This window comes from Monopterus albus, unplaced genomic scaffold, assembly GCF_001952655.1.
Source record: "Monopterus albus unplaced genomic scaffold, M_albus_1.0 scaffold45.1, whole genome shotgun sequence".
NCBI lineage: Eukaryota > Metazoa > Chordata > Actinopteri > Synbranchiformes > Synbranchidae > Monopterus > Monopterus albus.
The window spans coordinates 2,477,944-2,498,873 of NW_018127925.1; the positions used below are offsets into that span (position 1 = coordinate 2,477,944).

Consider the following 20,930-nt stretch of genomic DNA (forward strand, 5'->3'; position numbering starts at 1 on the left):
CAGCAGCTCTGGCCATCCTGCACACTACAGTACATAATGTGCTCTGGTGAGGAGGTATACAGTCAAAGAACTGGGTGGAGGATTGGGAGGGTGCACAGCTCCAAGGAGGGCTGATGGGAGATTTGTGGAGATAAAAAAAAAAGATTCTCATAAAGACCACAGCCATTTGATTTGCTGCCCTAACGCTCACTTCATTGTTCTTTTGGAAGGAGCAAAAATGATGGTGCACCTAAGGCACCGCATGTAGCAGAAAAAGGTAGAGCAGTGTTAATACTGCTCGAAAACTACAAGCTTTCTCACTTGAGAAAGACAAATATTCTGTCAGCCCAGCCCTTATTTTGCAGCGCTCCTCTGCCCAGCGGCAGTCTGAAGCCAGGTGTCAGCTGCAGGCCCTGCCCTGTTCTGCTCTACATGGCCCCCTGTGGCCAAAACAGCCTGGAGGACTTTCATCTCCACTGCAGCTGCCTACCAGGTCACAAACTGACCAAGTATGAGCCTAGGAACATGAAATCAATCCCACATTTTCTGAGCTGCACATTTCGTACAAGTATTAACAACCCCTGGACGTCAGATTTTACATCACAAAGAATAGTCCTTTTATGATACTTAATGGTCCAGGAAGACCAAAAGCTTGCTTTTCTTGCTGCGCATCAAAGAAAAAAAAAAAAAAAAACCACGCCCAACATGAAGCCTTGGGGATGCTTCTCTGCAGCAGGCTCTGGAAGGCCTGTGAAGATCCAAGAAAAGAGAACAGACAGAAATCATCAAGGAAAACCTGCTGCAGGCTATGAGAGAAACTGCTACTGAGTAGATTTTTTTGCACTAAGGAAAATGAGCATGAAGACACAAATGGCTTCAAAACAATGTCCTAGAACAGCCAAAGCCGGACCTCAAGCCAATCTAGAAATTTTGGCAGAGCTTAACACCACACAGCTTGACAGACCTAAAGCAGGACATGAAACTGCACCGTCTAAATGTTCCAATAAGCTAAACACGTGTACCGGTGTCCACGTATTGATTTGAAAAAGGTGAATATTTTTGCAGTTTTACTTGTAAGATTCATGGTCAAACAACATAACAATGGAATGGAATGGAAATCCATCCAAGACATTACAGATGTGTTTTCCTGTTGCTAGTCAGCACATAGCCAATCTGCAATAACAGTGCTTGTGCTCAAGCAGAGGCGAGTTAAATAAGCGGGCTACACCGTTCCTTTGTGTTAACTTTATTCAGATCAAGATACAGTAGTACAGCATCCCAATTGTGGAGAGAATTCAAAATAAAAATAAAAGCACACTCTTTGTGATACAGGACAAGCAACAAACAAGGTTTACTCAGGAAAACAAAATGAGAAGGGAGGGGAGAGGGCAGGGGAACAGCCAAGTAGCTCAGGGAAAGACAAAAGTTTCTTTTATCAACACAGATGATACATTTATTCAACCCGCCCATTACCAGCCCAGCTCCCATCCCACAATAAAACAGCCTTGCGTATACACACTCCACGTCCCCCCCACTTCTTTTGAATACATGCACTTGTTCTCCATCATGCAGAGATTTGTAAGCAGAGATTCCTGGGTGGCCCTTGATGTTCTCTGACCTTATGCTTTAAATCTCATGTACAGTGGAGGGCTTGGCATGGATTTCAAGAACTGGGTGGCTCTGGGAGTGCCATGGTGCTGTTAATCCCACAGCACTGATAGCTGCAGTCAATTTAGTTTTATAATCCCATTAACGTCCAAGGAATAAAGTGTCCCTCACAGAAAAGAACAATGTTATCTCATCACAGAACAGGACAGGTGAAAATTGTTCACCCAAGCATAGAAAAAAAAACAAAACAACCCACAACCACTGCTTATTGAAGCCATTGGCACAAAGATTAAGAGCAATGCTGAGAAATATTGCAGAAACTCACAAGTGACTAATACCCCCCAACCTTCGCACATCAACAAAAACACTGAGGATCTGAAGGAGGGAAAATTATGAACACTTTACGACTCCCTCTTACTTTTGGCTGAGGTAATTTATTTGTTTGACCAACTCAACCTCTGTTGCTGCAGAGAATAACATCTGATTAATATGTGCAATCATTGAGAGTTCATGAGATTACATGCAGTAATGTACACCATTATTTTTTTGTTGCCGTCAGAACAATTGTATGAGTCATTCAGGAGACAACAGATTTGGTGTGTTGTGGAAAGAAAGCCTGTTAGACCTGCACGGACCTTTCAATAAGTTCTCCGTAGAGCCATGCCAGCATCTCCGGGAAGAGAGCTCTCTCTGGGCTGACTCGGGAAGGAAGCTCAGCTAAACAAACAGCTTGTTGCACCATCTGCTGCTCAAAGTTTGTGTCTAGCACTGGGAGAAACGTGCAGCAGCATGGCCCTACGTGCTAGGCAGTGAACATAAGACATGGTAGGCTCCAATGACCGTGGCTACAGTACAACAGTGGCTGAGGATGTGAGAGGGAGGAATGTGAGAGGGGCTCTGGTTAGCATTGCCTAACTAGTACAGCAGCACATTAGTCAGCATGCACCACTTAATGCAATATCATCACTCTTTATTGAAGCATCCATTTACAGCAAAGAGGAAGGTTAACAAAGAAGCCTGTGCTATGCCTGGACACCGACTACCATTGGACAGTAAAACCAAACTAAAAAAGAGAGAAAAGAACTAAGAGGATAAAACAATTGTTAACACATTTCTCTATACATGAACCAGTTGTTCCTGAACAGCAATAAATTATCTTGTAGAAGAGTTTGTGTTGTTGATTTGGGTGGTTGTCAGGGTTTGGCCACGTTGGGTTGGTTATGCTAGTGCCAGAACTGTGAACAGAGGAGAAAATGAGTGTAAGATTTTTAATTACACTGTTCCATGTCCAGTGCATGTCACAGAGGATTCATGTCATTTACAGTTTACATACAACAAAGACTAGGAAAAGCTTACCACTGATGGCCTCCTGGGCAAAGTACTTGACATCCATGTCTGAATCTGAGGCCAGCTTCTCCAGCACTGGCTTCACTTCTGTTTGAAGAGTACTTTGCAACAAAAAGAGGGAAACAATTACTAAACAAACTGGCAATGCTGCTTCTTAATTTTAGTGCAACAAACACACGGTTGATTTTTGTCACAGGAGAGAAAGCATTCGATGCTGAAATCTCAAAGACAACATACTTGCTGTCAAGTACAGGGCCGATCTTCTGAAGGGACTTGGCCACGTTGAAGCGGACATTGGCCACTTGGTCATTGGACATTTTGAGGACCACTGGTAGCATCTGTTTAGTGGTGATCTCCTGGCCACATGCCTCTGACAAAGCCTGGGACACAACACACGTGGTTACGTGGAGGACAACAGTGAACATTTACAGAGATTATTTTTTAAACATGACTAAAGTAAACAGACAAAGAGTACCAAAAACTTGTCACATTAACTCAAAGGAGCTAAACATCAGAGCAGGCTTATGAGAGATGATGCAGTTAACTCACATTGATGCAGAACAGAGTTGTCATCCTGTGGAGGTAATTTGGGTCATTGGCCATGCCCAGCACTTTGGGTACAATGGTGTTCTGAGCCCACTCAGCTCCAAACTTCTCCACCAGCTTCATTAGGTTACAGGTGGCCGCCTCACGGATGGCATACACTAGAAAATTACAGTGACAACACTGTGTGAGCAGCATGCTTGAGTTACTTTCTTTTGCCAGGTCTCCATGGTGGAGAGGAGGTGGGGTGGATCAGGTCCCATCTGTTTGGCAGCATCTGGATGTTGCTGAGAGTCCACACAGATTCGGTTCTTCATTTAGGTTGACATTCCGACTGTTATTTTGTAATCCCGATTGTTTATTTAGTAATAATACTGTTTTTCTGCACATAGCATTTATTTCTCAGTTGCTCTTCTTGAGATTTCTTCTCAATTTCTCTCCATTAAAGCTTTTTTTTGTTGTTGTTGTCATTGGGTAGAGTTTTCCTTAACTGAATCGAGGATGCAAGGACATGTCATAGGCTATACAGATCGTAAAGCCTCTGGAGGCAAGTGTGTGATTTGGGATATTAGGTTAAATAAAATTATTGATTTGTTCTAATTTGGTATACATGCACATGAAGTGCAAAGCAGGTTTGCATGTGTACATCACAAACTATACTCATATAATGGAAACATCTTGCAAAGATGATAAAAAGCTAAAATGTTCCAATTATACAAGTCAATGACTGCTGCCTAGAGCAGGTTATACAGTATGTGGGATTGTATCATAACATCAATACAGTATATATAAGAAAGGAGAAAACAAAAAACATTTCCAAGTATTGTAAATTATGGTAAAACACTAGTAATCATGGCATTTGTATGTCGTGAAATGGCCAAATCATACTTTACTTTCTGTATTAGAGAGAGGCGTGCAGATTTCTCTAGTCTTATCCTTTGGAGGGCTTATGTAAGCGTGGCACAGCCCTAAACCCAGCCAAACACACACACGTACAGAAACTCGCACTAGCAGCATTCCAATGATGCAACCAATTTGGGTCTTTGTCTTCAACAGCAAGCGTCTCTAATTGGAAAACTCAATATGAACAAGATGTGAACACTGCACACTCTGGGTGAAAAATGCATGCAAAAGACTGTCTGAGGTTATAAAGTGGAACAGGGTGTATGGGGGGGCTCTATGGGTACACTGCTCCTCCAGCATTTGAATCTGGGCAATTGTCTCACAGAGCGATCTGAAGTGCTGGTAGAGAGATAAGCCCACAGAGTGTCACAACTGTGAGTTTAGAATAACTACAGTCTAAGTTCACAGCATGAACTGCAGATTGTGGCCTACAAGAACTAGATTACAATAAGGAGGTTACAGAATACATACAGGACATATGACAGGGTACAACAAAGAGGTTTAACAACCTCAGGATGGCACAAATTCAGACTAGTGACAAGCTCTGATCACAATTTGCCTAAACCACTGCAGGTGTCTTTTCCATTGTTCTTTACCTACTCATATTTATAGTATACACACTGAATAGAGGAGTTTCTTTTTCTCAGCCTCATATTAGGAGGCAGAGCACTCCAGATTGCCACATCTCACCACCAGCCCCCAGCTTTCCCACTTCCACCCACTATTCTCATCAGTCTCTTCCTTTCTAGCCCAGGATCTCTTTGTTCTGGTAATAATACAGTATCAGAGAGATAAGAGAGACCTATCTACCAACTAGCTGGGATCAGATGACCAAGAGCAATGATGTTCTGAGGTATGTTAAACTAAAGCAGATAGAGCACTTTCCACTATACACATTTTGTAGCGGCAGCACATCACTCCAAAGTTATTGCTGCTGGGACTGCTTCAGAATTTTGTCACAATTGCAGGACTTTGCATAGGATTGTTCATTTGAAATGACGGCTACAGGAAGTAGAGACAAGTAGTGACACCTAGCTGAGGCAAGAGGCAAAGAGAGGAGGAGGAGGAGGGGGGAAGAAAGAAGAAAGAGGATGGTGGATTGAGGTAACTAACATTAAGTCAGACAAGGTTTTACAGTTTAACCCTAAAAACTCATAAGATGCAATTTGTACAAATTCATCGGAAATTACCACCCCATACTCTTGGTTCCATATATCACAAAGTAATGCTACTCATTGCCTCGTTGTGAATGACATGTCAAAATTAAAATAGCGACCAGCCCTTTTCAATGATGCTATTATAACTTGTTGGTCTATGCAACGAATACTTGTGCAGTAATCAGGTTTTAAAATAACAAAGTTTATACAAGTGACAGGCTATCTCATCAAATTATGGTAGACCTGGATATTCCTGCTTTGTGTTTTTTGTTTTACGTGCTGACATTAGGTCTGACCGTCGCTGCGGAGTACCATAGCTAAAAAAATTATCACAATTTGAAAATATGAAGATTTGGAGGGTTCTTCCCCAGGGAGATAGTTTGGGTGCTTTAGAGATTTTTGGGAGGTTAAGGTACTGAAAGAACATAAGGATAATATTTTGAAACAAATCTGTACTCACAAGATAAAAACATAACCACAATCAAGTGCTTACATAAGCATCTGTTTAAATAACCACTTGTAAATAAAAACAGGTTTTTGTGGATTAACACAGAAAGGGCACTTAATGAGGTCAATCTGTTCATGTCTAACATGGGTCCATATAAAAACTTGTGCCTTACCGTGGTCAATTAGCCAGGCCATACAAAGAGTGTTGAGCTTCTCGTCAAAGAATTCCACTCCCTAAAGAAACAAGGACAACATACTTAAGAGCGACTTCCTGGAGGCCCACAAAGTCTGTTTGTCTGCACACTGCTGAGATTTCTGGCTCTGCGGATGGTACTAATTAGAAACCTTTCAAACATATTTTTCATGGGTTTCAGCTGTAGTCCTAGAATACATGGCTCACCAGCTGTCCTGCTAACAGGGGCATGTACTCTATGATGGCAAGGCGGACCCTCCACTTGGCATCCTCGGCCAACTCCACAATGGCTGGCAGCAGTGACTGGGAGAGCTGACGGATGCCGATCACCTCGTTCACACAGTCTAGGTTGGAGATGATGTTGAGACGCACCTCGGGGCACTGTGACAGGAAAATAATCGACAAGATGAGCTAATGGCAAAACACCTTCATTAGTGCTGACTGTTCAGATAGACAAAATATTTAATTCAAAAGCAAATTTTATTTATATTGCACATTTAATAAGTTGTCCTGAAGTGCTTCCCAAGCATCTAATAAAAGCATACAAACTGAAACATCACAACCACAGAAATGAAAACACCAGAAACATACCAAGCATCAGAACAAGATACAAAACAAATTAAAACATCACGGCACAAGCAGAAAGATTTCTTTTAAAATCAAGAAAGGATGATACATTTATAATATTTCAAGGTAAAATGTTTAAGCTTTATACTGAACACCACCAGCAGTGTTTTTATTCTCTCCATTATGCACCTTCCTGGCTTTAGCCACTTTCAAAAACAGATTTCAAAGTAGTTTTGTCCATAAAAATGTAATCTAGGGCTATATCCAAGAGCTCTTAAATGAATGACATGTCTGCACAATGTACTGTATCCTGCTCCTTTTAAAACTGTCTCAGATAGATGCACCTTGAATTATTACATTTTCAAGTCAAAGCTGTCAGCTTGGACTATAATCTAATTAGACACTCTTGGTCTTGTTTTTGTGCTGTGAAGAAACTGGGCCATATTTAAATAGGCTTAAGAAAAGCTGTGAAAGAACAGACAGCATAAAGCTTTCCAAAAATGTATATACCTTTGTGACTAACCTAACCAAACTCGTGTCTGATCTCAGTATGCTAATTTATGTCACTGGATGTGACTGGGCTATTGTTTTTCTAAACAGATCTGTTTAGAACAACAGCGGATGAATGTACATTCATCAGTTGAAACCCAGCCCATTGTAATGCATGGGTGTAATGCCTACTGAAAACACTATGCTCTAGAATTTCCAAACCACTTGTATATAAATATATCAAAGTCTAATACTGACATTCACAAACATAAATGCAAAGTGGACTAATGAAAAGATGTATCCAGTTTTATTACAAAACTGTGTGTGTGTGTGTCATTACATGAGCAGACTCACCCATAGCCTTAATTTACCCATTTTGACCAGCATATATCCATCTACCTACATAACATCAAACCTATATACCTAGCCTGTACCCAGCTTTTCAATATGCTTCCCTCTAGACAGAGCTATTCAGTCATCTAATTGTAAGGTCTCACAACTGCATGAATCATCCTCCTACCCAGCCAGGTACATCTGGTGGCTAAATATATAGTCTTTTACTTATATAGTGCTTTTCTACACATTAAAAAAGCACTCAAAGCAAGGTTTTAACATTTGAACTAGAGAAGCTGGGAGATTGGACCGTGAACACTACGGTTAGGGGACAACCCAATCCGAAAGCGACTTTACTCTGACACGATCACTAAAGACCAAAGAACCTGATGAAACTCAGATGCTTCACAAGGAGCGTTTGTTGTGAATGGCATCAAACTAAGCTCTGGCTTAAATGTCTAATATAAAACAAACTGGGGCCCAGGATCACAAGTCTGTACTTCCTTTACCTCATCTTTGAGCTGAGCCAGGAAGAGAGGCAGCAAGTGCTCTATTGTGTTGTCCTTGCCCAGGATGGTTGAAAGGCCCATAATGACTGAGGCCAGGGCTGACTTCACATGCTGGTTGGTGTCTGAAACAAGTTCCTGGTTAGGGACAGGACACATAGGAGACAGAGATCAGCACATATACAAATAGTTAAGACAGAGAGCATGTAAACAACACGACTACTGCAATGGGTCATAAAACACACTAGAGAGGACGACTATAATCGACTTAAACACACAGCCAATTGGATTTAATACTGGTGCAGAGAACAAAGTCATTGCAGCTAACTACTGTAAGTAGAAATAATCAAATACGATGTAGACAGACCTGCATAATATAAACAAGGGGTGGACTTATGTTATATGCAAGTATCCAAAGTCTGAAGCATTTCTATTATTTTGTCCACCCCACATATAGCACTGAAGCTAGGCTAAAGAAGAGAAGCACCTTTCTGTATAATGCAGTGCAGTTCAACTTCAGTAAAAACAGCAGCCTCCAAAATTACCACACTGCTGAACAGCTCTAAAACTGAACAGAAGCTGCACATTACCACCTTTACAAAGAGAAGATGCACTGCAGGACTGTTGGGAAAGACCACACTAGTTCTAGCCTGGTGTACTTAAACTGCCAACTGACCGTATGTTCTTGAGTTATTACCATAGCAGAATGAACCTTTGAGACACTGATCTTTCACAAATAACAGTCTACAGATCCAGGAATGTCACTGCAGTGCTACCTGTACTGCCATTGGTGAATAAAAACACCAAGTGGCAGTGACATAAGAATTTTTAAACCAGTCAACCTGGCTTGTTGATCAAATAGCAACAGTGCCACCTGCTGTTCAAAACCTGACCAACACTGATACATGGATACATTCTCCACTGTTTTTTGTTACTATCCAATAAAACCCACTTAACATTCATTTGTGAATAGTTATAATAGTAGGTGTCTGTGGATATCTAAGGGCCTGCTACCTCTCTACAGGCTGTAGTCAGAACCTTCAGCATATGGAGGTGAATGCTGGCTATTTGAATGGTTTGTGGTTTACTATGAGCAAAAGCAGCACAGCAAACAGAGGGCATCACTAGAACAGTGGAAATCTTTGGATTACTGAAAATCCACCAGTGTGCCATCTCATCCAAGCATTTGTTAAAGAATTTTTATTTACAACTTAGTTTCTATCTTCATAACTTTAGCTAGTTTTAACATTTTTTTCCCCAACTACTGAGATCTGGGAAAAATATGAGGAACACAGAGTCCAGTAGGACAAGCAATATACGGCTTATAACCAAAGCCTCAGTTTTACCAACACTGGAGGAAAAAACACATAAGTGTGTGAAAATTCATCAAAACGTCATGGTGCAAATGTGCATTCAATTGTATAGAGCAGTTTTAGGTTGAACTCTGACCTACTTTTCTTATGTCAGGAGCTCACCATTTTTCTATGAAATTGACATTTGTGTAAGACAGGGTTACTGTACAAACGTTCAGTTTCATATCTATAGGAGTGATTCACATAATGCCTGTTAAGTCTAGGACTGTGTTGACAGACTGCAAATATGGCAATCAAAAAAATTTCATGTATATCAGACTCATCACCACACTGGAGATAGCAGCAAATGAGTTTAGAGATGCACCAGTTGATCGGTGGACATCAGAAATGGTCAGTTTTCAGCGCGATTGGCCTTGACCGGTGACTGGCCGATCACTCGAGATGTATCCATCCATGTCACCCATGTAGTGGTACACACCAAAAGCACAGCTTGTGCAGCGTGTAGTAGCATCTCGCGTGCACCTTGAGCGAGACTTGCACTTGTGTCTGTATAGCTGGTGACTGATCACTCACACACTGGAAGTGCTTTGTGAACAAAGAACGCACAGAGGAGGCCACAGAAAGACTGTGGAGAAGAGAACGCTCCAACAGATAGTACACAATGAGGGATTTACTGACTGCACATGAAATGCATGTATCTGTACAGTGTATCCCATGGTAAAACAACAAATACAAACTGCACACACTTCATAAACAAGTGTGTGCTCAGTAGTAACATTCTTTCTATTACCCGTTGCACCTGTTTATATTTGGAGAAGTACGAATATTAACTTCAATTTTAGTTGGAGGCTTGTAACAAAAAAAAAAAAAAAGATGGGAAAATGTTAAATTTTTATTATTTAATTTTTCATCACAGAGAAGGTACAAAAATATCTGTGTATGTTGTCAATTAAAGTTCTTAGATAAAAAATCGAAATCGTCCAAAATCGGGGTTGGCAAGTCGGTCTTAAATCAAATCTGAACCAGCCAAGAAAACTGCAATCAGCACATCTCAGAGTTGGCAAATAAGATACCAGTATCAAAAGGAAATCATGACCAACATCACATAGACTCAGGCTGTATAAAAAAAAAAAAAAGTAGAAGTCCTAACACCATGTCTGCATAAGAAAAATAACATCCTTTTCCACGTTTAAAAACTCTGCAAAGTGTTTCTATTTTCACCTGAGAAGCAAGTACCAGGGAAGTGTCACAATGTGAAAGAGCGAAGTTTATTTCTTACCTTTACACAGGGCAGAATGTGAGTCATGATGATTTGCTCACGATTGTCCTCCGGGAGGTTCTCACAGAATTCTAATAATGAAGAAGAGTACATGAAATAAATGAACAACCCGGAGAAGAGATTGAAACAGGCTGGTCAGGCTGCAAATTAAGGCTTTCATTAATAAATGTATACTGATTTACTGACCTTTAACTTTGTTGGCTGCAGCAGCACGGACCTCAGCTTCACAGTCCTTCAGAAGATTCTGGAAGGCAGGGACCAGATCATTCTTGGTGATCTCTGGCCCCACTGCTTTCTGGAGCTACAGTCAGAGAGAAACCAACACGTCTCAACAGCCACATAATCACATGGGAAAAACATCATTACAAAAACCACTATGGATTTAAGTGGCGAAACAAGAATATAAGTGGGTATGAAAGATGTACAGTATATAACATGTTACAAAATACACATGCTTTCAAAGGGTGTCCTAATTTTTTTCACGTTTAATATATGGTTATTTAATCTCAATTTTAACAATACAGAGAGATTAAAGTAATACAACTAAACAAGTAAAATTGAAGAAAAGTCTTTTCAAGATCTTCTGTAAATGTAACTCTACAAAAATGCCTATTCTAACTGAGGAAAAAGATAGCACACCCTAGCCCCTAATAGCTAGTGTTACCTCCTTTGGCTGAAATAACTGCAGTGAGATGGTTCTTGTAGCCATCTACCAGTCTCTGACATCGGTCTGAGGGAATTTTACCCCACTCCTCAATGCAGAATTGTTTCAGCTGTGAGATGTTTCTTGCATGTACAGCCCTTTTCAAGTCACCCCACAGGATCTCAATGGGATTCAGATCTGGACTTTGACTCTGCCATTCCAGGACTCTCCATTTCGGTTGATCTTTCTCTTAGAGAGCAAAGGTTTCCTCCTTGCACACCTCCCATACAAGTTAAACTTGTGCAGTCTCTTTCTGATTGTAGAGGCATGCACTTCTACATCAACAGTAGCCAGAGCCTGCTGTAGGTCTCGAGATGACATTTTAGGGTTTTTGGAGACCTCTTTTAGCATCTTGCGGTCTGCTCTTGGTGTGAACTTGCTGGGGCGACCAGACCTGGGCATGTTGGCAGTTGTTTTGAAAGCCCTCCACTTGTAGACTATCTTCCGGACAGTGGAATGGCTGATTTCAAAATCTTTTGAGATCTTTTTAAATCCTTTACCAGACTCATAGGCTGCTACAATGTTTTTTCTGAAGGCCTCTGACAGCTCTTTTGCTCTCACCATGGTGCTCACTCTCACTTCAACAGTCAGGAGCACACCAAACTAAATGTTTGAGGTTTAGATGGGGCAAGCCTCATTCAAAATGCTGAGTAACGATCTACTAATTATGTGCACCTGGTGTGATATACCTGTGTGTGATTTGAGCCATTTTAAGAGGGCATACATGTGAGGGTGTGCTAACTTTTTCCTCAGTTGGAATAGGCATTTTTGTAGAATTACATTTACAGAAGATCTTGAAAAGACTTTTCTTCAGTTTTACTTGTTTAGTTGTATTACTTTAATCTCTCTGTATTGTTAAATCCGCCATAGTTTATGTTGATGTCGCAGTCAATGTGACACTAGCAGTAGCTGACGCGGGCCGATGGCATCATCGTTTCATAAACATATGCGGATTATAACGTTGACACGAAAACGTTTTAGCTGGCGTTTTGAAACTCTCCACTTTGGGACCCGTTTTAAAAAGTCTCCATTTTCGCTACCCGGCTAACCTGTTTCCGTCTAAACGGAAGGCCAAAACGCCTACTAAAGTAAGCGTTTACAGTCAAGAGCGTTTCCATGTAAACGTACCCTAAAAGGGCATACATGTGAGGGTGTGCTATCTTTTTCCTCAGAATAGGCATTTTTGTAGAATTACATTTACAAAAGATCTTGAAAAGACTGTCAGTTTTAAATTGTATTACTTTAATCTTTCTGTATTGTTAAAATTGAGATTAAATAACCATATATTAAACATGTTACAAAATACACATGCTTTCAAAGGGTGTCCTAATTTTTTCATGACTGTAACTCTTGATGTCTAAAGTAACATCCAACATCTAATTCTCCACATAACATACATAAACAAATGCTTGAGGAGAATATGGGGATATTTTTAGATGTTGTCCCTACACCTAAACACACACTGAGCTAAAAACTCTTAATTTCATAAAACACCTGCACTGACAATACTTATCACCATAACACTGCACACATCCATTTCCTTTTACATGCATTTCAAATATTCCAAGAATTGTGAAAACAAAATAATGGGGGTAAAACAATTAGCGTCACATGTCTTTTCACAATGATGCTCATGTTATAAACCCAGCGCACCCCTTCAGTACCCTACAGTGCAAACATTTTTGCTGGCATCAAATAAAGTTAAACATATTACTCAAGTTGACAACACCTGAACACCTACGTTCAAAAAAAAAACCTCAGCGAATAAGTAGTATATAAAAACCCCTGCTAAAACAGCATAAACTTAGAAAGAAGCAATAAATTCAGTTTTGTTCTCAGTCCTTCATGCATCACCAGTTTGGATTAACTGTAGCAAGCTTGTTATGAACAAGCTATAACAAAAGATGATGCACGTAGCCTATGAGAGGAGGAGAAATATTATAGATGTGGCTATGTCATTGTGAGCACCGCAGACTGATTGATTCTCTAGTTTATGACAGGCAGTATTGTGAACCTGAAGCAGCAAAGTTTTATTTGTAAAATAAATGTAATCAGTAATTTCCTCTGAACTGTCAATCACAATTAGGTAGATGAATACCTAATATGTTCTTAAGTTGACTTGCAAAGTAAAAAACACGACAGTTTTTTGAAGTTCAATAATTGCATGTTTCCAAATATAAATAAAATAACTGATCTCAATATTGACAAAAATAATCATGACTGACTTTGCCATAGTGGTGGTGCTCTACTTTCTTGCTCTATGATATTGTTAAAGCAGCAAAGAATTTTTTACAAAATGTGAAGCTGCAATCTTACTTTAACAAACATGCACAGCAACAAAACCACAAAATATTAAAAAAAAACTAAAGAACAAAAATGTAAGTGTGGCATTTCCCACAGAATCACTTTAAACTCGTACTTGCTAATTAGCCGGACTCTGGCTCAAGCGCCTTGACTTAAAATGGGGAAAGACTTCTTAGGCAGTATTCAAGAATTATTAGGCATTATTTAAGAACGCCTTGTCCATTTATATTATTATACTAGACCTAAAGGTCACAAAGACACCTGTACTACTAAATTCCACATTCATGTCTTTAAAAGGATGGTGGATGAGATTACAAACAGGTTTGACTAAAACAGCTGTATATTGCCCAGCAATTTCTGATTTGTATTACACATACACACCAAGTTTAGTAAAAAGTGCCAACATATTCAAATATGATTCCCTCTCTGACCTGGACCACATATGCACCCTTGAGATTATGAACATTAACACTTATGAACATTATGAACAAGCATTAACACTTGTTTACAATGTGTACACATTAATGATGTAGGGGTTAAATGGTTCTTAGGGGCTGGACAACTTTGAGGCAGCTTTAAATAGGAGTCAATTCTAAACTCCCAAATTTTCCACAATTACACATTTAATGAGGATGATGTGAACAATAAAATAAAAGGAAAACATACCTGGTCATGTTTTAAAGGACTGTGCCGAGGAGCTCAAGGACGTCCTCACGGACATCTTTAATATCTCCCTGATCCAAGCATTTGTTCCCACGTGTTTCAAGGCTACCATAATAATTCCAATTCCAAAGAAGCCCCACCCAACCAGTTACAATGACCATCGGTCTGTAGCACCGACTTCAATTATTATGAAGTGCTTCGAGCAGCTGGTCATGCAGAACATCTGGTCATCCTTCTTCCCTCTCATAACCCATTTCAGTTTGCCTACAGGTCAAACTCCTGATCCACAGAGGATGCCATTACTGCTATTCTCCATCCAGCCCTCACCCACCTAGATTCAAAGAACTCTTACGTGTGAATGCTGTTCCTAGACTTCAATTCAGCATTCAACACAATAATTCCCCAGCAGTTTACACAAAAACTTGGACACTTGGGACTCAAAACCTCTCTCTGCAACTGGGTGCTGGACTTTCTAACAGGGAGGCCACAAAATGTGCAGGTCAGCAGCAACATCTCTAAGACCATCACGCTGATCACAGGGGCTCTACAGGGGTGTGTGCTCAGCCCATTGCTCTTCACACTGCTCACCCACGACTGTGTGCCAACCTACAGCACCAACCACACTGTCAGGTTTGCGGATGACACAACTGTAATGGCCTCATTACCAACAATAGGAGTGAGGTGTGCCAACTGGAACAGTGGTGTAAGAACAACAACCTCTTCCTCAATGTGGGGAAGACTAAAGAGATCATTGTGGACTTCAGGAGAAAACCTCTAAAGCACCCCCACTGACCATCAACACTGCTGTAGTAGAGAGTGAGCAGCACCAAGTTCCTGGGGGTGCACATCTCTGAGGACCTCTCCTGGACCAACAACACCGGCCAAGAAAGCTCAAACACGCCTCTACTTCCTCCGCAAACTGAGGAGAGCCAGTGCCCCACCCCCCCATCATGTGCTCCTTCTACCGGGGCACCATTGAGAGAGTCATCATTGGCTGCATCACTGTGTGGTACAGAGCCTGTACTGTCTCCTGCAGAATGGCCCTGCAACGCATAGGGAAAACAACCAGCAAGATCATCGGTGCCCCTCTGCCTTCCCTTACGGACATCTTCAACACCTGCCTCACCCGCAGAGCCATCAGTATTGCTGATGACACCTCTCACCCTGCACACTCCCACTTCAGACCCCTGCCCTCAGGGAGAAGGTATCGGACTCTTCAGGCCCACTCCACCAGACTTACAAACAGCTTCATTCACCAGACTCTGAGGATGCTGAACACTGTTCACTACCTCCCCCCCTCTGGCCCTGGACCGTAACCCAACACAGAACATAAAGATATAGAAAGACTACCCCTGCTGTTGCACAAACTCAATACATTCCCCCTTTTCGTTATATTACAGGTAAATCTGCTGCTGACTGTTGTGTAAACAAAACAAACAAACAAAAAACTACCTCTGTTGTTTTACCATATGTAAATGGGGGGTGGGGGTGGGGGGATATCTGCTGCTGTTGGTCATTTGCAATACTGTCCATGTATACCTCATATGCTATTTGCACCTCATCACCAACGCCCTGGTGATGCTGAACCATCTGACAATCTCCTATTTTTGTTTGCAATACTGTCACTGACTGTACACGGTTTTGAGTCACAGCTTATTGGCTGTACCGTTTGGATTTATCCTAATTACATCAATCCAGTTCTTATTCTATTTTTTTAATTCTTCTTTACTCTAGTTTAGTTCCTAAATGTTATGGCACCCAATGCTAGGTGAAAACGGTATTTCGATTTTCTGTATGTCCTGCACATAGTGAATTGACAATAAAATCCTTGAACCTTAAAAGAAGTGGGCTGCTTACCTCCGAGAACTTGTCGGCCACCATGTAGCGGACCCTCCAGGACTTGTCCTCTGCTGCTTGGCGCAGGGTTGGCATCACCAGGGTCTCCAGGTCCTCCTGAGGCAGCAGGGTGGCAATACTGACACATGCCTCCACTGCAAGCAGCCGCACTGAGTCCTGATGCAGAAAGGTGACAAGATCAGTTTGGAGATCACTAAGTCTGAGAGTCCAATGGACTAAGGAAAGACAGGAGAACAGAGTACAACAGCAATTTAGGTTGAAATGAAGGAAATGGTTATACCTGTTCGTCAGACGCCAGAGCAGTGAAGAGAGAAATTATATCACTTTTTACATAATCCAGCTCCAGGACTTTGGCAAACTCCCCGAGTTTAGATGCTGCAGCACGGCGCACCATAGGAGTGTCATCTGAACACAAGGTGCGAAAATGCCTAGAAATACCCACAAACAGATATTTTATCACAAACACAAAACTAACTGCAAAAGAAATCGGGTTAGAAGAAACAGAAGTAAAAACAGTTTTCTTTTATTAAAAATTTACTTACTGTCGGATCTCAGCCTTGACAGTGCTGGAGACACGGGGATAACAGACACTAAAGAGGCCACAGGCAGATGTGCGAGAAGTGAACCAGTCACCACTGGCCAACCGTTTGACCAAAGGCTCAAAATGGACCTCCAGGTCAACTGGAGAATGCTCCTGAGATATCTTCCGCAGGGACTCCACAGCTTTGTCTCTGACTACTGTCTCTTCCACTGTAGCTAAGCTTTCCAGTGGAGGCTGTGTATGAATAAGGGATGAGATTAGACAGGGTTAAGGTTCTTTGACTACTCGCACATACAAGTCATCATGAACACCTTTGTATTTTTGATATATCAGAGCTATGTAAAAGGATAACAAAACTAAGTCAAATACATCAATTTCTTTCATTCTTCATTTTTAATGTTACATTATTTTGAGCTTATCCAATCCAAAGGTAAGAATTAGGTTTTATGTTGGGAGAAAATCCTTAGTAATGCCTATAAAATCCTAGAGGGCAAGCATTTTACAGTTCACTTGGATAAAAAGTCAGGCCTTTGGATGAAAAGTCAAGCTTTAATGATAATTTTTTTTATTCGGCAAATACAAAAAAAAAAAAGCACATTCATGAAGAAATTCATAAAAATCATCATTATCAGGCAACAGCTATTATTAAAACAAAAATACATAAATACCAAGAGCTGTATTTTGTGGTGACACCATGGACTTGTAATTTTTCCCCATTTCTCTTTAAAAGCAGGGGAAATTTTGTTCCCTAATGAGCTTTTTACATCAACTCTCCAAAGCCTTGGATGCCCCTAAACTTACCAGGAGACAGTGGACATACTCAGGACCTCCCACCAACATAGTGAAATTGCCAAGCTGCTCTGCCAAGGCCAAAAGCACCTCATCCTCATCATAGATAGTGTCTAGGGGAAGACAAAGACTTGTGAAACACCACTAAGAAAAGCCGCAACACGTTTTTTTCCCGGATAAGAAGACTGACATCATTACCTGTGAGGAAAGGAAGGAGTTCAGTGCGAGTCCTCTCTACTCCAAGGGCCAGAGCAATAGTGGACAATTTCTTGATGCTGTTCAGCCGTAACTGAACACAAAACGGACATTTGTTAGGGAAGCGTTCACAATAAAGTTTAAGTACTCCTGTGGTAATGAAATCAATATGCCTCACCTCACCATACCCTGCTAAACCAGGAATTTACTAGAAGAATATTTCTATCACTAGCGTTACCTATACTGCGGGCAGCCTCTTCGTCAGTCAGCCTTAGCTAGCGTTTCAAATGCTAACTAGCTAAACCAACGCTAACGTTAGTTAGCCGAATCGAAATGCTAGGAACAAACCGGCTAACAACCGGCTCTACCCACTGCGGTCTTGAACACCGTGCTGTTGTGATAGCTAACGTTAACTAGCTAACGCCAGTCATTTAACCTTAGCTAACCAGCATACTGCTGACTAGTGGGATGCGTTAACGCTAGCGGCCAATTACCTGTTTGGCTAACGCTTGCCGTTTCGTTCAGCAATTCATTGTACAATTCGCATTATATTTTAGGTGATATAAGCATCGATAAACCAAAACTGTATTAAGCGTTACTCCGGATCCGCAATTTAGGTTGTTATCCCTGACAACAAACCGCGCACACTGGCAAGGGGTGCGCCCGGCAGAAAATTCCTGATAGGCCTTGGCCAAGAACGTTAGCTAGCATATTTGCCAGGTAGTTACCTAGCTAGTAATCAGATGCCCCATTAAAGAATACGTCAAAATAATTTTACATTCCCAGACAATATAAATTACGATTAAAGTTGAAACTAGTGTTACTACCTGAACATCCTCATTTCGCAGTTCATCAATGAGAACCGCAATAGGGTAAAGAGAATCGTCTCCATCAGCTCCTGCCATTTTGGATACTGTTGCAGTTACCGAATGGCGCTGCTGTGCGGCACTACGGGGTTTCTGCCAGAGAACAGCGACTGCAGGGCCCTCCCTCCTCCGCCGGTGCTGCTTTCACGAAACCACCGGAAACCTCCCATGACCAGCCTTGGGTCATACACCATTACAATCAAATAAAACACCGTGAGATTTTGAATTAGGGAAAAGAAAATTACTTAAACAATCATGAATTCAATTGAAATGTGTGCTTTACACATGGGCAGGTTAAGAGGAACTGGGCTCCAGGGCACAGAGACTCAATGCCCACCCTCATCCCCGGCTATATGCAGTGGCGGTTCTACATTGAATTACTCCCCGGGCGAGACCCCCCTCTGAGCATATGAACATATGATAGATAATAGAAAACCGCTTAGCAGCGCAGATTATTTTCTTTCCAAGTGCTTGTGCCATGTCATGAAAAAACCATGCCCCGGGCGGCTCCCCGGTTCGCCAAGCCAAAAACGCCACTGCCCAGCGGCAAGAATAGTAGAGAAATACAAACTGTCTACTTTTTAACAGCAAAACAAGACTTCTTCAAAGTGGTTAAGGTGAAAATTGAGTTTCACTCTGAGTTCAGGGAAAGGGAAAGTCATGTTTTCACCTAACCTGCAGGTTTTAAAATGGTTTAGAATGTTACTACGGTGGCCTGTCACATTTGACTGATAGATTGCCATTTTGAATGTAAACATGCAGAAAGTTGAACTCTGCAGCATTCAAAGCTGTGACGTCATCAGCGACATGGCTTTGATCTTTGTGACGCCACCAAGTCTCGCGCAGCAGCTCACCTAATAACTGCAGCTTAACAGGCAATCACACAACTTCTGAACTTCAATAGAGACACCACGCTGGTGAGCAAGAGAGATTAACTCGACAAACAAACGTTAAACAACATCTATTCAGTGAAATACTTCGTATTCACGTAAAAAGTGATTCTTCCAGTAAAAAAATGGCAAGTTCTAGCGACAGACCCCAAAGCTGTAGAAACAACGGACAGACAGCTCCCAGGAACAAGAACATGAACTGCGAAGCCCTTCATGAGGAAATCAGGAGGCTCCAGGGGATGCTGAGCAGGGGCAGAGAGAGTTTTAGCTACGAACAGAACTGGAGGATCCAACTTAGCCAAGAGCTAAGTGAGACAAAGGAACAGCTAGCTTACCAGAAAGCCAAGACTGAATCCTTTATCAACAAGGAGAAAGAAACTAGAAAGGAGCTTGAGAGGCTGAGGCAGTACAGTGACGCTGAAGCTCTCAGCGCCTCAAACATTGCCACTCAGGTGGGCAATGACATCAAGAGAAAGAAGAAGAAAGATCTTCAGAGAGATTACGAGGAGCTGAAAGTGGCATACGCCATATGCCAGGACACGTTTATGGGTGAGCTCAATACGGAGAGGAGCAAGATCAGTAGTCTCCAAGAAGAACTGGAGAAGCTCAGAGCTTCACACCATGAGCTGAAAAATGAAAAGGATGCCCTCGCTCTCAAGCAGCAGGTGGAAAGTCTTCACAGTGAGCATGAGACGGAAAACAAGTCTCACTGCGACACGGTGGAGCATGACCTCCACCTGATCGACACCATGAAGGCGGAGAAAGACGCTCTAAAGGTGGAGAAAGCCACTCTAAAGGCGAAGAAAGACGCCCTGAAGGCGGAGAAAGACGCTCTAAAGGTGGAGAAAGCCACTCTAAAGGCGGAGAAAGACGCCCTGAAGGTGGAGAAAGACACTCTGAAGGTGGAGAAAGATGCTCTAAAGGCAGAGAAAGACACCCTGAAGGCAGAGAAAGACACTCTAAAGGTGGAGAAAGCAACCCTTCAGCGTGAGCTAGAGACTGAAAAACTCACTCATGCAGAAAGGGTGGGGCAAGATCTCCAGCTGATCAACACCCTAAAATTGGAGAAAGACACCCTGAAGGTGGAGAAAGACGCTCTAAAGGTGGAGAAAGACACCCTTCAGCATGAACTAGAGACTGAAAAGGTCACTCATGCAGAAAGGGTGGGGCATGATCTCCAGCTGATCAACACCCTGAAGGTGGAGAAAGACGCCCTTCAGCGTGAGCTAGAGACTGAAAAGCTGGCTCATGCGGACAGGGTGGAGCAAGATCTCAGCCAGATCGAGACTTTAAGGACTGAGATAGACAGCCTTAGTCAAAAGATGGCAGAGGAGATGATGAGCATTCAGAAGGAAGCTGATCACAAGGTCATGGCCTATGAGGGACTGCTGGAGACACTGGGAAACATGCTAGAGAAGCAGTTCTCACTCAATAACCAGCTCTTAGTTAAGCCCAATG

The 20,930-nt window shown here is 41.8% G+C and overlaps 1 protein-coding gene across 1 annotated transcript; it reads right to left on the minus strand.

Annotated features, from left to right (window-relative positions):
• Positions 1-1,209: 1,209 nt before the first annotated feature.
• Positions 1,210-18,715, minus strand: ppp2r1bb (protein phosphatase 2, regulatory subunit A, beta b). Its single transcript, XM_020600179.1, has 15 exons — positions 18,544-18,715; positions 17,720-17,810; positions 17,534-17,634; positions 16,734-16,966; positions 16,472-16,619; positions 16,192-16,347; positions 10,851-10,965; positions 10,665-10,735; positions 8,076-8,210; positions 6,385-6,558; positions 6,158-6,218; positions 3,484-3,638; positions 3,172-3,314; positions 2,944-3,035; positions 1,210-2,822 (listed from the first exon to the last, which is right to left on the minus strand). Exons 1-15 carry the CDS (start codon positions 18,619-18,621, stop codon positions 2,806-2,808), a joined length of 1,770 nt encoding a protein of 589 aa, XP_020455835.1. The 5' UTR covers positions 18,622-18,715; the 3' UTR covers positions 1,210-2,805.
• Between the last annotated feature and the right edge of the window lie 2,215 nt (positions 18,716-20,930).

Excerpts from the sequence above, each read along its gene's own strand:
- ppp2r1bb (XM_020600179.1), bottom strand. The coding sequence starts at position 18,621 with ATGGCAGGAGCTGATGGAGACGATTCTCTTTACCCTATTGCGGTTCTC. Across the intron at positions 6,559-8,075 it reads TGGCTCAGCTCAAAGATGAG|TGCCCCGAGGTGCGTCTCAA; the intron begins GTAAAGGAAGTA and ends TTCCTGTCACAG. Across the intron at positions 3,315-3,483 it reads CAACTCTGTTCTGCATCAAT|GCTTTGTCAGAGGCATGTGG; the intron begins GTGAGTTAACTG and ends GTTGTGTCCCAG.